This window comes from Cydia strobilella, chromosome 20 (assembly GCF_947568885.1).
Source record: "Cydia strobilella chromosome 20, ilCydStro3.1, whole genome shotgun sequence".
Classification (NCBI taxonomy): Eukaryota; Metazoa; Arthropoda; class Insecta; order Lepidoptera; family Tortricidae; genus Cydia; species Cydia strobilella.
In genome coordinates, this window is record NC_086060.1 from 64,415 (window position 1) to 80,726 (window position 16,312).

Consider the following 16,312-nt stretch of genomic DNA (forward strand, 5'->3'; position numbering starts at 1 on the left):
TGTAGGTCAGTGTTCCTTCATTAGGACAAGCGCAACCTCAACAAGAAGGGCAACGGCGCGGCGCTCGCCGGCGCCAGCCTGGCGCCGCTGCTGCTGGGAGCGCTCTTCGCCGCCGCGAGGCTGTAGTGTAGGTCAGTGTTCCTTCATTAGGACAAGCGCAACCTCAACAAGAAGGGCAACGGCGCGGCGCTCGCCGGCGCCAGCCTGGCGCCGCTGCTGCTGGGAGCGCTCTTCGCCGCCGCGAGGCTGTAGTGTAGGTCAGTGTTCCTTCATTAGGACAAGCGCAACCTCAACAAGAAGGGCAACGGCGCGGCGCTCGCCGGCGCCAGCCTGGCGCCGCTGCTGCTGGGAGCGCTCGTCGCCGCCGCGAGGCTGTAGTGTAGGTCAGTGTTCCTTCATTAGGACAAGCGCAACCTCAACAAGAAGGGCAACGGCGCGGCGCTCGCCGGCGCCAGCCTGGCGCCGCTGCTGCTGGGAGCGCTCTTCGCCGCCGCGAGGCTGTAGTGTAGGTCAGTGTTCCTTCATTAGGACAAGCGCAACCTCAACAAGAAGGGCAACGGCGCGGCGCTCGCCGGCGCCAGCCTGGCGCCGCTGCTGCTGGGAGCGCTCTTCGCCGCCGCGAGGCTGTAGTGTAGGTCAGTGTTCCTTCATTAGGACAAGCGCAACCTCAACAAGAAGGGCAACGGCGCGGCGCTCGCCGGCGCCAGCCTGGCGCCGCTGCTGCTGGGAGCGCTCTTCGCCGCCGCGAGGCTGTAGTGTAGGTCAGTGTTCCTTCATTAGGACAAGCGCAACCTCAACAAGAAGGGCAACGGCGCGGCGCTCGCCGGCGCCAGCCTGGCGCCGCTGCTGCTGGGAGCGCTCGTCGCCGCCGCGAGGCTGTAGTGTAGGTCAGTGTTCCTTCATTAGGACAAGCGCAACCTCAACAAGAAGGGCAACGGCGCGGCGCTCGCCGGCGCCAGCCTGGCGCCGCTGCTGCTGGGAGCGCTCGTCGCCGCCGCGAGGCTGTAGTGTAGGTCAGTGTTCCTTCATTAGGACAAGCGCAACCTCAACAAGAAGGGCAACGGCGCGGCGCTCGCCGGCGCCAGCCTGGCGCCGCTGCTGCTGGGAGCGCTCTTCGCCGCCGCGAGGCTGTAGTGTAGGTCAGTGTTCCTTCATTAGGACAAGCGCAACCTCAACAAGAAGGGCAACGGCGCGGTGCTCGCCGGCGCCAGCCTGGCGCCGCTGCTGCTGGGAGCGCTCGTCGCCGCCGCGAGGCTGTAGTGTAGGTCAGTGTTCCTTCATTAGGACAAGCGCAACCTCAACAAGAAGGGCAACGGCGCGGCGCTCGCCGGCGCCAGCCTGGCGCCGCTGCTGCTGGGAGCGCTCTTCGCCGCCGCGAGGCTGTAGTGTAGGTCAGTGTTCCTTCATTAGGACAAGCGCAACCTCAACAAGAAGGGCAACGGCGCGGCGCTCGCCGGCGCCAGCCTGGCGCCGCTGCTGCTGGGAGCGCTCTTCGCCGCCGCGAGGCTGTAGTGTAGGTCAGTGTTCCTTCATTAGGACAAGCGCAACCTCAACAAGAAGGGCAACGGCGCGGCGCTCGCCGGCGCCAGCCTGGCGCCGCTGCTGCTGGGAGCGCTCGTCGCCGCCGCGAGGCTGTAGTGTAGGTCAGTGTTCCTTCATTAGGACAAGCGCAACCTCAACAAGAAGGGCAACGGCGCGGCGCTCGCCGGCGCCAGCCTGGCGCCGCTGCTGCTGGGAGCGCTCGTCGCCGCCGCGAGGCTGTAGTGTAGGCAAGTGTTCTAGAGACGGCAGCACAGGAGCCCCCCGCTTATTGGTACGAAGTTTCCGATCTAAGCCACTAGATGGCAAAGCCTCCGACGGGTAAAATGCGTGCGTGAACTGCCGGTGGCGGCACCGGTTTGTTTGAGCGTGAGACTAGTAGGTACGGCCCGTCTAAGGTCCGACTTGCCACCGACTTGAACGTAACAAACTGAGGGTGTCGATGTAAGTCATATTCTCATAGAAATTACAAATGCCATACAGAGTTTTTACTGTTTAAACCTTGGTCCGATCCGACTCTACTTTTAACATTCAAGTTTCAATAGTTATTTGTGCAAAGTAGAGGAAAGTTGGTTTTTCTTGCGAGTGTTAATTGAGCGTAGCAAGGAACTCAAAAACACGAGATGTAAAATAACTTTGCTCTCGTGTTGCACGTATAATTTTTCACCTCAGTAGTGACAACATATTAAAGGTTGAAATGTATTGACCCCGAAGTATGAAGTGGCAGTCCATGGCCTTCACTAAATTAAAAAGCTACTTTTTAATACAGTTGCTCAAAAAGTGCTACTTTTCGTGGCTGTTTGCAGTGTTGGCCGAACGCTAATGCCATTAACCATTAAAAATTAACAATTAAAAAGGTTAATGGCCATTAACCATTAGCCATTTAATTCGGATTAAAGTTAATTCGGATTAAATTTTTGAGACGTTAATGGCCATTGAAGTTAATTCGGATTAACTTTAATTCGGATTAACTTCAATGGCCATTAAAGTTTCAGAAAATTAATTAGAATTACTCTCAATTGCATTAACGTCTAATAAAATTACATTCGTGATATTTTAAAATGAGACAGCAAAATGACCCTGGCTGAACCCTGGCAGTAGTAGCAGTACCTACCTACTACCTAGTAGAATTCTGGTTTGGTGCAACACAGACATACGCGGTTTTGGTCATTTAAATCGTCTTGATGAGCACTTCGGAGAGCCGTACCCATGATAGAGCTGATGCTGAACCCTGGCAGTACCTAATGGATCTAAGGTTTGGTGCAACATAGGCACACGCTGTTTTAGTCATCCGACTCGTCTTGATGAGCACTTCGGAGAGCCATACCCATGATAGAGCTGATGCTGAACCCTGGCAGTACCTAATGGATCTAGGTTTGGTGCAACATAGGCACACGCTGTTTTAGTCATCCGACTCGTCTTGATGAGCACTTAGGAGAGCAGTACCCATGATAGAGCTGATGCTGAACCCTGGCAGTACCTAGTGGATCTAAGGTTTGGTGCAACATAGGCACACGCTGTTTTAGTCATCCGACTCGTCTTGATGAGCACTTCGGAGAGCCATACCCATGATAGAGCTGATGCTGAACCCTGGCAGTACCTAATGGATCTAAGGTTTGGTGCAACATAGGCACACGCTGTTTTAGTCATCCGACTCGTCTTGATGAGCACTTAGGAGAGCAGTACCCATGATAGAGCTGATGCTGAACCCTGGCAGTACCTAGTGGATCTAAGGTTTAGTGCAACATAGGCACACGCTGTTTTAGTCACCCGACTCGTCTTGATGAGCACTTAGGAGAGCAGTACCCACGATAGAGCTGATGCTGAACCCTGGCAGTACCTAGTGGATCTAGGGTTTGGTGCAACATAGGCACACGCTGTTTTAGTCATCCGACTCGTCTTGATGAGCACTTAGGAGAGCAGTACCCATAATGGAGCTGATGCTGAACCCTGGCAGTACCTAGCGGAACTAAGGATTGATGCAACATAGGCACACGCTGTTTTAGTCATCCGACTCGTCTTGATGAGCACTTAGGAGAGCAATACCCATAATGGAGCTGATGCTGAACCCTGGCAGTACCTAGCGGAACTAAGGATTGGTGCAACATAGGCACACGCTGTTTTAGTCATCCGACTCGTCTTGATGAGCACTTAGGAGAGCAGTACCCATGATAGAGCTGATGCTGAACCCTGGCAGTACCTAGTGGATCTAGGGTTTGGTGCGACATAGGCACACGCTGTTTTAGTCATCCGACTCGTCTTGATGAGCACTTAGGAGAGCAGTACCCATGATAGAGCTTATGCTGAACCCTGGCAGTACCTAGTGGATCTAGGGTTTGGTGCAACATAGGCACACCCTGTTTTAGTCATCCGACTCGTCTTGATGAGCACTTAAGAGAGCAGTTCCCATAATGGAGCTGATGCTGAACCCTGGCAGTACCTAGCGGAACTAAGGATTGGTGCAACATAGGCACACGCCGTTTTAGTCATCCGACTCGTCTTGATTAGCACTTAGGAGAGCGGTACCCATGGTAGAGCTGATGCTGAACCCTGGCACTACCTAGTGGATCTAAGGTTTGGTGCAACATAGGCACACGCTGTTTTAGTCACCCGACTCGTCTTGATGAGCACTTAGGAAAGCGGTACCCATGATAGAGCTGATGCTGCACCCTGGCAGTACCTAGTGGATCTAAGGTTTGGTGCAACATAGGCACGCGCTGTTTAGGTCGTCCGACTCGTCTTGATGAGCACTTAGGAGAGCAGTACCCATGATAGAGCTGATGCTGAACCCTGGCAGTACCTAGTGGATCTAAGGTTTGGTGCAACATAGGCACCCGCTGTTTTAGTCACCCGACTCGTCTTGATGAGCACTTAGGAGAGCACTTCCACTAGGTACTGCCAGGGTTAAGCATCAGCTCTATCTTGGGTACTGCTCTCTTAAGTGCTCATCAAGACGAGTCGGATGATCAAAACAGCGCGTACCTATGTTGCACCAAACCTTAGTTCCTCTAGGTAATGCCAGGGTTCAGCATCAGCTCTACCATGGGTACTGCTCTCCTAAGTGCTCATCAAGACGAGTCGGATGCCCAAAATAGCGCGTGCCTATATTGCACCAAACCTTAGATCCACTAGGTATTGCCAGGGTTCAGCATCAGCTCTATCATGGGTACTGCTCTCCTAAGTGCTCATCAAGACGAGTCGGATGACCAAAACAGCGCGTGCCTATGTTGCACCAAACCTTAGTTCCACTATGTACTGCCAGGGTTCAGCATCAGCTCTACCATGGGTACCGCTCTCCTAAGTGCTCATCAAAACGAGTCGGATGACTAAAACAGCGTGTGCCTATGTTGCACCAAACCTTAGATCCACTAGGTAGTGCTAGGGTTCAGCATCAGCTCTATCATGGGTATTGCTCTCCTAAGTGCTCATCAAGACGAGTCGGATGACTAAAACAGGGTGTGCCTATGTTGAACCAAACCTTAGTTCCGCTAGGTACTGCCAGGGTTCAGCATCAGCTCTATCATGGGTACCGCTCTCCTAAGTGCTCATCAAGACGAGTCGGGTGACTAAAACAGCGTGTGCCTATGTTGCACCAAACCTTAGTTCCGCTAGGTACTGCCAGGGTTCAGCATCAGCTCCATTATGGGTACTGCTCTCCTAAGTGCTAATCAAGACGAGTCGGGTGACTAAAACAGCGGGTGCCTATGTTGCACCAAACCTTAGATCCACTAGGTAGTGCTAGGGTTCAGAATCAGCTCTATCATGGGTACTGCTCTCCTAAGTGCTCATCAAGACGAGTCGGATGACTAAAACAGGGTGTGCCTATGTTGAACCAAACCTTAGTTCCGCTAGGTACTGCCAGGGTTCAGCATCAGCTCTATCATGGGTACTGCTCTCCTAAGTGCTCATCAAGACGAGTCGGGTGACTAAAACAGCGTGTGCCTATGTTGCACCAAACCTTAGATCCACTAGGTACTGCCAGGGTTCAGCATCAACTCTATCATGGGTACCGCTCTCCTAAGTGCTCATCAAGACGAGTCGGATGACTAAAACAGCGTGTGCCTATGTTGCACCAATCCTTAGTCTCATTTTAAAATATCACGAATGTAATTTTATTAGACGTTAATGCAATTTAGAGTAATTCTAATTAATTTTTTGAAACTTTAATGGCCATTGAAGTTAATCCGAATTAACTTCAATGGCCATTAACGTCTCAAAAATTTAATCCGAATTAACTTTAATCCGAATTAACTTTAATGCAATTGGTTAATGGCGGAACTAATGGTTAATAAAATTAATCAATGGTTAATTAAAATTAACAATTACGGCCAACACTGCTGTTTAGCGTGCGGAAAGTTGGTTTTCGGGAACTAGTGCTTTTTACTTTTCCAATTTTTTTAAATTTTTACTTGTTCCAATTCATGACTACTTATTGATGAGTGTTAATATTAGTTTCCTTTAAACGTCGTGATCAACATAAAAACCTACTGTTAATGTAAGAATACGAAAAATATGAAAATTTCATATTTTATTACTTACCTCTTCATCATTATAAGTATTATAACACGTTTATTTTTTAATGTTGAAAAACCGATCTTAATAAGTTGTCTGAATGGAACGGAACGCCTGTCAAAGAAGAGGCGTATTTTCCTTACTGCAAGAATGTTTTAAGTTTCCCAAGGCAACATTAGATATTGTTTTTATAAATATATGTATGTATGTATGTATGTATGTTTGTAAGCATGTTTGATACTTAGGTACTTTGTTAGTTGTGTATCCAATTGTTACTTCTGTGTATCTTCCTATTTATAGGCAGTGCCGAACAAGCCCTGTTTCTACTTGTTATCAATATCAGTTTGGTATAATTAATGGAACTATAGGTCTTATTGTATATCTGCAAGTTTAAACTTATCTGTATGTGACTGTTTGTTTCCTAAATAAATAAATATATACGATACACAAATAATCGTAAATAACGATATTTAGGTAATAATAGTACAATGTTTTAATATTTACAATTGTTTCTGTCTTATAGAACATGCATTTTAAAAAAAACCTTCATTGAAGTGGGTTCAATAATAATAACAAAATCTATTCTAGTCGAATAAAAGCTAGAAGAAAAACACCTCTTCATAATGTCAATGATGTCACAGAATTAATAATATAAAAATTCCGAATTCCATTCCTTACTTGTTGCTTTTCTTATTTTTTCTCAACTGTATTAAAAAACGTCGTTCGATACACGTGCGGAAATGACATTCTTCTATTTCATTATTTCTAAAAAACGACTACTCCTAAGTTTACCATCGAATTTCTTAAAATTTCAAACAAGTCACTTTCGAAAGTAAGCTTGTTCGTGCTGCTGAGGTGAAACATTATTTTTAACAAGCAGAAACGTCTGCAAATATAAATTTATTCTAAGCTTAATCAAGTCTCAGTTTTAGATTTAGGGTAAGATTTTGTGAAGGCAGTATTAAGTATACTTACGTTTGGTTTGTTTTAATTTCAGAGACATGTGTACAACTGTACACGACCCGCGAGTCGAGGCTTCATCGACTTTCGTCCTCCTTATAGCGTAAGAGCTTCTTGCATCCGTCCACTAGTTTTAAGTATTACTCGTACATCACAACCAGAGATTCAACGTTGATCCTAGGGGCGATTTGAAAATTGGCGATAAACCATGTAAGAACAGACATTGAATTGCGGAATTAGGCTGTTTGGCCGTGACGTGACAGCAATTTAATATATGTATAGGTAGCGAATATTTCGTAGAGGCGTGGGTTGTACAATGTAGTGAGTTGTGAAATTGCATGGAGAAATTATGAATGAATTCATTGATAAATTCGCCATTCACTTTTACGGCTGATGGTATATACATACCACATACGCACGCACCTACTTACATATTACTCGTAAAATATCGTGTCATCATTGTACACAGTCGACGTCAAAGATATGTTTACATGTGGCGCCTTATTCCATTATTACAAAGAAAGAAGAAGCAAAAGTATAAATATAAATATCTTCGACGTCGACTATAGGTACTTCCATTAATATGTGGACAACACCGTATTGTATTAGGTACTCGTATATTAATTCGTCTTTGAAATTATACACGTTTTGTTACGTAATATCTAAATAACATGTATTGGTTTCTATGGTTTCTATTAAAACGTCTTCTCATCTTGCCTTTTAATAATGAGGTCGCGAGCGTGCGTCGCCGGTAATATATGAAGGGAAGGGGCAGTTTTTAAAAATTCATCAAAAAATTGTGGTAAATTATACAAATTGATGTATAAGAATAGTTTCAGCATATGTTGTAGATTGTTTAAGTATCAAAATTACGTCGAAAATAAGTTGATTTTTGAGTAGAGTTTTGAGGTCATTTCTGGAGAAAATTTAATTCGTTTAACTTTCATTTCCTCGAAATGTAATCTGATAAAAGTCAAGTACAGAATATTTGTAATACAAATTTACCATTTTTAGCAGTGCAAACTTTACGAAATTTACAAATAAGAGCGACAAAATCAGTGCTTTACGCGCGTTTACCTTAACGTCCATCGGAAAAAAAATTATTACTAATTTTGTCTGTTTTCAAAATATTTATCTGATAAAAGGCAAGATAAGAAGACGTGCTAATAGAAACCAGTACTTGTTATTTCAATTAGGTAACAAAAGGTGTACAATTTCATCGACGAAATCTATCAATTTTACATTTTTGCGACTAAAATCGACACCAGCCTCTTAAGGCCATGTCAGCTCATGTGTATGTACATATTTATTGGCAAATTAGTCGCATCGGTATTTTAGAATGTGACTTATTTATGTCATTTATAATTTACGTTGCGTTTTAGATTTTAAGGTTTGACGTATATTTTGATCTAAAATGTAAGATATATGTGTTTCTATGTAAATAAATTATCATCATTTTACAACTTTATACATGATTAAATACTATATAACTGAAGTGCAACAATATCACTGCCTGAAGGTCGAAAATGTTTACTTATAAAAATAATTTATACATTATACTCAATATGCTATAAGAAAAAAGTTACATATAAGGTATATTTATTTGTTTGTTTGTATACCATTATACAGTCATCAGCGGAGCTAAAGCTGGGGTGAGGTGGTCAAAATGATAAAAACGGTCTTACTCCCTTAACAATAAAGTTGTTCCCAGAACACTTTAGGCACCCCTCCTCCCCCGCCTCGCCTCGCCTCGCTCGCTCAGCCACTACTGTTGCTGACTATACTATTTTAAAATTATATGACGGCTCAAAGCTTTTGCAATAATTACATAAGAGTTCCTACAGAACTGTTTTGTAAGACTCGAATCGTGTTCACTTTATTGTACAGATTTTAATTTACGACCCATTTCGGACCTTGTGACAATCAATATGAAAGTCGCCAGGGAGAGGGACCTCATACTATTGTCACTGCGACAAGGTACAAAATGGGTCCGAAATTAAAATCTTTTAGCGTACTTACGATAGATCTCGTTTTTATACGATATTTATTTTTATTTTGTATACAAATTGTTGTTTACCCTATATGTTTTGATAGAAAATAAAATATTTAATATAAGGAAGTTGTATTGTTGTTTGATTGATGGACACATATTTGTATATTGCAGTGTACTTGTACTGAAATGCATCAGTCAGCTTTAACATTAAGGCAGCTACATAACATAAAAAAAAAAAAAAATACTGACATTACCGTCAGCAACACACTTAGCTGGCCAGTAGTAGACCTAGACCCTATGTGCTCGCAATAAGGTTTACGAATGGTCCCATCACTTCAGGTTCAGTCAACCAAACTATTAGCTATTAGTGCTATTCGTTTTGCTGACCGTATAGAGCAGCCATTCTCAAACTTTTTTGGTGACGGAACCCTTTCGAAAAGCGAAATATTTGATGGAGCCCCAAATAAAAAATTTTCGTTTGTCACTGTGGAAACACGTCACAGGGGGGTCTACCGCGAAAACCGAAATTCGCAAATTGCGGGGATCTTTCTCTTTTACTCCAATGAAGGCGTAATTAGAGTGACAGAGAAAGATGCCCGCAAGCTTCGGATTTCGGTTCTCGCGGTTATAGCCCAGGTATATACCTATAGAAGAGCTGGTTCTTTTCCTTATTATTATAAGTATTATCGCGGAGTCTCGACAGAGGCTTTGCGGAGCCCTAGGGGTCCGCGAAGCACACTTTAAGAATGGCTGGTTTAGTGTATATGTATACTTCAGGATGGACAGGCGGCGCGGGCGCGACTGCGGCCATTCAATTAAATATATTTTTTAGGAAAAAAATATTTATTAATCCTACTTACATTAAAGTAATTATTATAAGTAAAGCCTGACCAGGAATATATAATCACGCGCCATGTTGCGGAATTTCACTGGAACGAATTTATTCATACTTTATATATACTGAACTGTCACCCTATATACATGAGAATAACAGCGCCCTCTAGACAATGATCATATATTACTGGCCAGGCTTTATTTTACACACATTTCGATTTCAACTGGGATCAAAATTGTTTAAACACTTCCACAAACATTTGCGCGGTTTGAAGTTTGAACCTTGAATGACGTCACACTCATTTTGCATCTCTTTTTTAGTTACTCTCTTGAAAGTAGCTCAACAGCTGTTTTTAAGAGAATCACTGCAAAAAGAGTGCAATTAAAATGTAACGTTATCCAATGTATGTGACATCTTGCGGCTCTATTCAAAGTATTTCAAAGCCACAAATCACTACACATTCACATACTATACATATATTGACTATATTGTCTCATTTTTTTAACACGTTATATTTCACAATAATATTTACAAAAAAGTCACATAATAATATGTGTTCTAGCAGGGGCAGAGTCATGTGCAATCATGACAACTTGGAGCTAATTTGGTTTTTTCTTTTCTGTAGGATGCAATCTTCAATTGTTTCGAAATGGGCTAACCAGGAGGAATTTCGTCCTATTGACGCTCTATTAGTCCAGGTTTGAAGGTACAGAGGCTTCCGTAGCTCAAGGAGCTGGAAAGGTCCAGCCGGAGGCCCGTCTCAAATCGTCTTGAAGGGGCACTTTGTGCAGGTGAGTGGCTCAGCAGCCGAGAGCCAGCCACAGTGCACTAGTTGCGGTCCTGGTTGGGCAGCCCCCACAACTTGTTGACTTGTTGTTCCTCTCGGGGTTGTAGCGGGCTTGTGGGTCAAGTGGCTACAGTTAGTTGCGGTCCTGGTTGGGCAGCCCCCACAACTTGTTGACTTGTTGTTCCTCTCGGGGTTGTAGCGGGCTTGTGGGTCAAGTGGCTACAGTTAGTTGCGGTCCTGGTTGGGCAGCCCCCACAGCTTGAGGTTGCCGGCATCCCTCTTCCTCTCCGAGGGCTCCTTGTCCTCGCAGGCGAAGGCGGCCAGGTACCGGCTGGGATGCCAGGATACAGTGAATGTGGCCGCTGACACCGGGATCTCTGCTACTTTCTCTCCTGTGGATAACGTTAAGTATTACTGTCCATCCTTACAAAACATCATTTAAAAAAATGTCATTATTAACCTCGGCCGGCACAATTTGGGCCTACGAGGCTTGCTAATAAAGTTACTAAAAATTCATAACGGCAGACGAACGCGCTATGCTTGTATTAGCCGATAACGTGTTTTTTCCACTTTGAAGCGAAAAGCGCCTACGAACAGAGAACCTGCCGAGCGGGATGGTGGCAATTCATTAATTAATTTATTGCTTTTGTGGGTTTACAATAGGTCTTATGATAGGTTTATTGTGGTGAATGTGTTAACGGTCTTCTTACGGCCGCACTGGGCACTTCTCTGGATATTTTACGTGTTCTTGGCGTCCAAAAGGTTTCTAAGCCTGAAAAGTAGAGTATACCTGTCTCTGTGTCCCCGATATCTATAACGTGGTCCTCGCTGGCCGACGCCAGCAGGCGGCCGTCGAAGCTGAACGAGAGCGTGCGCACCGGCCACTCCAGTCTGCACAAACAGCCAAGTGTTAAGGCACGGCTACAGCACGGGTGCCTACAGCTTAGGTCTGGTCCGGTTGCGGGGGTGGTCGAAATTTGAAACCAAAGCACAGTCTGTACAGTCCAGTAGTGTCGTTATGATATCGAATTGGTCAAACGCTTTTACGTGACGTGATGGCCATCAAGAACGCTCGGGCCACGTGGTCCTACTGCCTATGTCCTACCGATCGGACCACATGAACTTTTCTTACTGCTCGGTCCGATTAATCGGACTACCGGCAATTGTAATTCCGCTTCGTCCGACTGATCGGACCACAAAGGACGTTTTTTTTTCCTAATAGTTCGATTAATCGGACTACGAGGAATTGTAATTCCGTTTCATCCTACCGACCGGACCAAATGAACTCATTTGGTCGCAGGGACTATTGCCCTAGTCTATATCATGAATACATTTTTCTTTCTTAATTTAATTTAATGTAAATCAATATCTTGCAAAAAAAAATGTCGGTGACGGTCACAGTTCACCTAACACGCTTCGCTGGTCGTCGCAAATATCTAAGACTCTATGCAGTTCGCGTTATCCACGTCTAGAACGCGTGATCCGATTAGTTGGGCCACGTGGTCCAGTTTCTATAGTCCGATTAGTTAATAAGCGGAAAAAAGTTCATGTGGTCCGATCGGTAGAACAAATGCAGGAGGACCACGTGGCCAGAGGGATCAAGAATATAAAATGACTCGTATCGAAACTTCTCTAATAAGTAATACCTATAACAAAGTCGGACTCTACAGTTCAAATACACGTACATACTTCAATAGAGTTAGACAGCTAAGTTGGCGGCGATTTTGATAGCCCAGATATGATAAAATATCATGGCGTTTAAATAACACTCGCATACCCTGGGCTATAACAAAAGTCAAAAGCTTTTATTTGTTCAACATAGGTAAGGTACATACAGTGATACAGTACTTTATTGGTAAAAGAAACATATACAATTACACGTATACACACATAAGTACAGGTCTCACATAATCATTGTATCACTATGTTGTGCCGTAAGGCGTACAATTTTCCATTTATGGACTGTGGCTGCATGCTGAGCACAGTTACCATTACTTATCAAAATCATCTAACAAACATTCACTTACACTATAATATGCTTTGTCAATTAAAAATTTAAATAACTTACTTTTAAAACTAATCATGTCATCTGTATTTCTTAGCTCATTTGGAATTTTATTAAAAATTTTTGGAGCCATTCCAAATATACTTTTAGATTTTAACAATCGGATTAGATGCGTCAAAAACAAAAAAACATCTTCACCTGGAAAATACTCTGAGCGCAGCCAATTCTTGAGCGTCCCACAGCGAGACCAACGCGTCGGCCGAGCCCGTGGCGAAGTACCGCCCCGTGGGGTCGTGCTCGATACATATGCACGTGCCCGGGTGCGCCTTCAGCACGGTCTGCAGCGCCAGGCCCGGGTACGACAGGATGTGCACGCAGCCCAGCCCGTTGGTCAGGTAGAACAGGTCCGAGCTGTTGTTCCACGAGATCTCGTTCACCTCGAAGTGGAATTGTTCCTCTGTCACCTGACATTGACATGTTCTCAACTTTTAGTGGGTATAAACAAGTATGAACTTATAAATACTTATATGACGTGATGTTGAACACGTCTAAACAGATTTTATACATGAAATAAATAATAGTCTATTTATTACCTACATACTCGTTTCTATTAGGGCAGTAAAGTTAGAAATGTCTAAGATCACATGTTTGTGGACAAACATATTGTGATCTGAGGCTTTCTTATCAACTGGCCGAGTTAGGTATCCTATTTTTGTGTTCGACGGAGCCGGAAAGCGGAAACTTCGTTTAGCGCAGCAGCTCGAAAGTTGACGCTTTCCAGCCGGTGGCACACACCATTAAACAGAACCGAACCCTGTCCTTGCACTTTAATTCTGTCATAAAACCAGCAGTTATTTTATTTGTTGAACTCACCACTTTGTAGGTGCGCGTGTCTATGAACGACACCAAGTCCTCCTTGTTGCCGACGGCGATGGCGGCGCCGTTCGGTGCCCACGCGATGTTGATGTTCTCGCCCTTCGTCGGGATTACAGCCGCACACTTGCGAGATCTGTGAAGTTTTTAATAATCTTGTGTAAGCGTCTTCATCATCATTTTCCTCGCGTTATCCCGGATTTTTTGCCACGGCTCACGGGAGCCTGGCATCCTGTAAGCCTGGAAGCATCATAATAGGAAATTACTACATTCTGTTCGCGGCTTTGTGTAATGCAACGTCTTATCTTGTGCGTCTAGCTAGCCTATAACTCTCTGGTTTTAGTTTATGGGCAGAATTACTTTTTCTACTTTCTATTAAGGGGTATTCACGGTATTGTTACATTTTATCCTATCTTCTTCTTCTTAGCCCTTTTTAATCCTTGAGATGTAGGCCTCCTTAAATTTTTGCCATTCTGTTATATTTTGTGCTCTTTGTACCCATTTTGATCCAGCTGTTGTTTTGATGTCGTCATAACAACGCATTTTTGGTTTTCCTACTGGGCGTCTGGGCGAGCCGTCTTTATATTACACCACATGTGCCACATGTCCAGCGACCAGCCCACTCCCACTTCAGTTTCGCCATTGCAGTTTCGCTTCCAAAATGAATATTATAGTTGAGTTGGGAGCCCATACATGAAAAGTACCCAATTACAGTTTGGTATACGAAATCTTAATTCAACCATTACAGTCGACGAGTAGAAAAACTTTTTTATTTACTTTAACATACAAAAAATTTGAATTAATAAAATGATGTCCGCCCGGGCACGCACTTCCATCTCGCTCACGCTTACGCTTAGTGAGAGTCAAAGAAGAACACGACCTTACTGCACCTTAAAAAATAAGAACATTGAGAACGTTTTTGTAAAAATAACATTAAACATCTTATTTTTCAGCAGATAAATATAGTTTTAATTTGTGATTCCATCTGTCGATATTAATAGGATAAGGTATATATATATAGGTCTGTAATTAAAGCCTGACCAGTAATATATGATCATAGTTCCAGTGAAATTACGCAACATGGCGCGTGATCATATATTCCTGGTCAGGCTTTAGTTTATGTAGCTTCAGATACCATAGTAAAAAATACAGTGAATTTAAGTATTTCATTCAAAACTTGTTTTTACTCTATTTTGTATGTTTTATAATTTCACATCCACTAGTTTATTACTTCATGATAACAATCATCTGTCGTGATTGTTTCACCTGATGGTCCCATCGGAAGATCAACTCTGGAAGTACCCAGCAACATGCTGAGGTGAGCGCATTTCGTGGCACTTTCTCTTTTTTATGTTTCTCTGTTTTGTATAATTTTCTATTTTTGTGTTTGCGCTCATGAATAAATTATTTCTATTCTATTCTATTCCATGTTTCAACACTGTTGAAGGCTTCATTATGGTCGATGAAAATCTCATCGATGATGAAGACGATTTTATCAAATAATTTGGTAATTTGGTGTTTGGTGGTGGTGGTTTGGTGTTTTGGGGTGGTGGTTTGGTGGTGTGTAGTTGTGTACACTTACTTATAGCTACTGTTAAGTTACCTGGTGTCCCAGATGCGCACGGACTTGTCCCCGCTGGCGGTGCTGAGCAAGTCTGGGTGTGATGCATGCCAGCACAGCTGATCCACTGAGCCAGTGTGCCCTCGGAACACAAACTCTTGCACCTAAAATAACAACACCCCAGTACAAAACAAAACAAAATTCTAATTAAGATAAAGTAATTTACTTTATATCCAGAACTAAATTCAGATTAAAATACAAATTGTACAACGGGTGGACCACATAAAGGCACCGTGCCTTACGTTGTAAACAAACATAACCTACAAACAACAAATAGCAAGCTCACCAGTCGGTTCCGCTCGAGGTTGAAGATGGCGACGGTCTTGTCGAAGGAACCCGAGGCGAGCTTGCGGCCGTCGCATGACCAGCCCACCGAGTGCACCTTGGACGAGTGCGCGATGTACTCGCGGACCGCGTTGTGCGACGCGAAGTACGCGCGCAACTCGGCCAGGTCCTTTATAGGAGTCTGCTTCGGTTCCTTCATGATTGATATAAAAGTGTATTAACCTGAATTATACAGTAACCACGTAAAGCTTTATAGTCTCGTTTACAAACAACCGAGCGGAGCACCGCCGCCGCCGAGCCGGTTTGAGTTTGACAACTTTGACATGACATTTGTCAGTTTAGGGTTGCTACATTAAAAAAACATTCTGGGTGCGTTCAGTAAAAACTTGTTGTCTACTGAAAAATATAGAAGTACAATTAATATAGTTGGTCAAACCAAATTGTCAGTAAATAAGAACTAAAAAAACTATACATCCCTTTCTTTTAGGTGCTAGTACTAGTGTAAGACAAAGATAGTATGATTGTCTGTTTAAAATGAGACAGTCCTTTTACAAACTATACAATAAAAAAAATCTAAGCTGAAAAAGTTTCGGTTCCTGCAGGTCTTCGACCTTCCGTCCACGTGACCTGCACATGCAACAGTGACGACCTTTCTTTATTTTTTTTAGATGCAACGAACGGCAGTAGCAAAGGGTTATTAATATTTTATTATAGTCTATAAGGAATAAAACAACAAAAATAATTAAACTGTATTTATTTTTGACATAGACGCGTATTTAGCTTTCAGGCTAGTTTGAGCCATATTTGCGTCTCCAGATCTTGATCTGTGACATGAGGATGAGCAATGGCGCGAGCCAAACCACCATCATGAACGCGCCGTGCGCCACCGACTCCTGAGACAA

General features: G+C 43.7%; 2 protein-coding genes across 2 annotated transcripts in view; one reads left to right on the plus strand and one right to left on the minus strand.

The window, feature by feature from the left end:
- Positions 1–8,407, plus strand: part of LOC134750594 (protein Skeletor, isoforms B/C) — a 40,067-nt gene extending 31,660 nt beyond the window's left edge. The window contains exon 15 of the mRNA XM_063685796.1: positions 7,049–8,407. The gene's annotated coding sequence lies outside the window, so the exon portion shown is untranslated. The remainder of the gene's footprint in view (positions 1–7,048) is intronic.
- A 1,455-nt stretch (positions 8,408–9,862) lies between these two features.
- LOC134750534 (THO complex subunit 3) lies at positions 9,863–15,718 on the minus strand. Its single transcript, XM_063685730.1, has 6 exons — positions 15,412–15,718; positions 15,108–15,229; positions 13,505–13,640; positions 12,830–13,095; positions 11,417–11,517; positions 9,863–11,018 (listed from the first exon to the last, which is right to left on the minus strand). The coding sequence occupies exons 1-6, from the start codon at positions 15,607–15,609 to the stop codon at positions 10,852–10,854; spliced, it is 990 nt and encodes a 329-aa protein (XP_063541800.1). The 5' UTR covers positions 15,610–15,718; the 3' UTR covers positions 9,863–10,851.
- Positions 15,719–16,312: the final 594 nt, after the last annotated feature.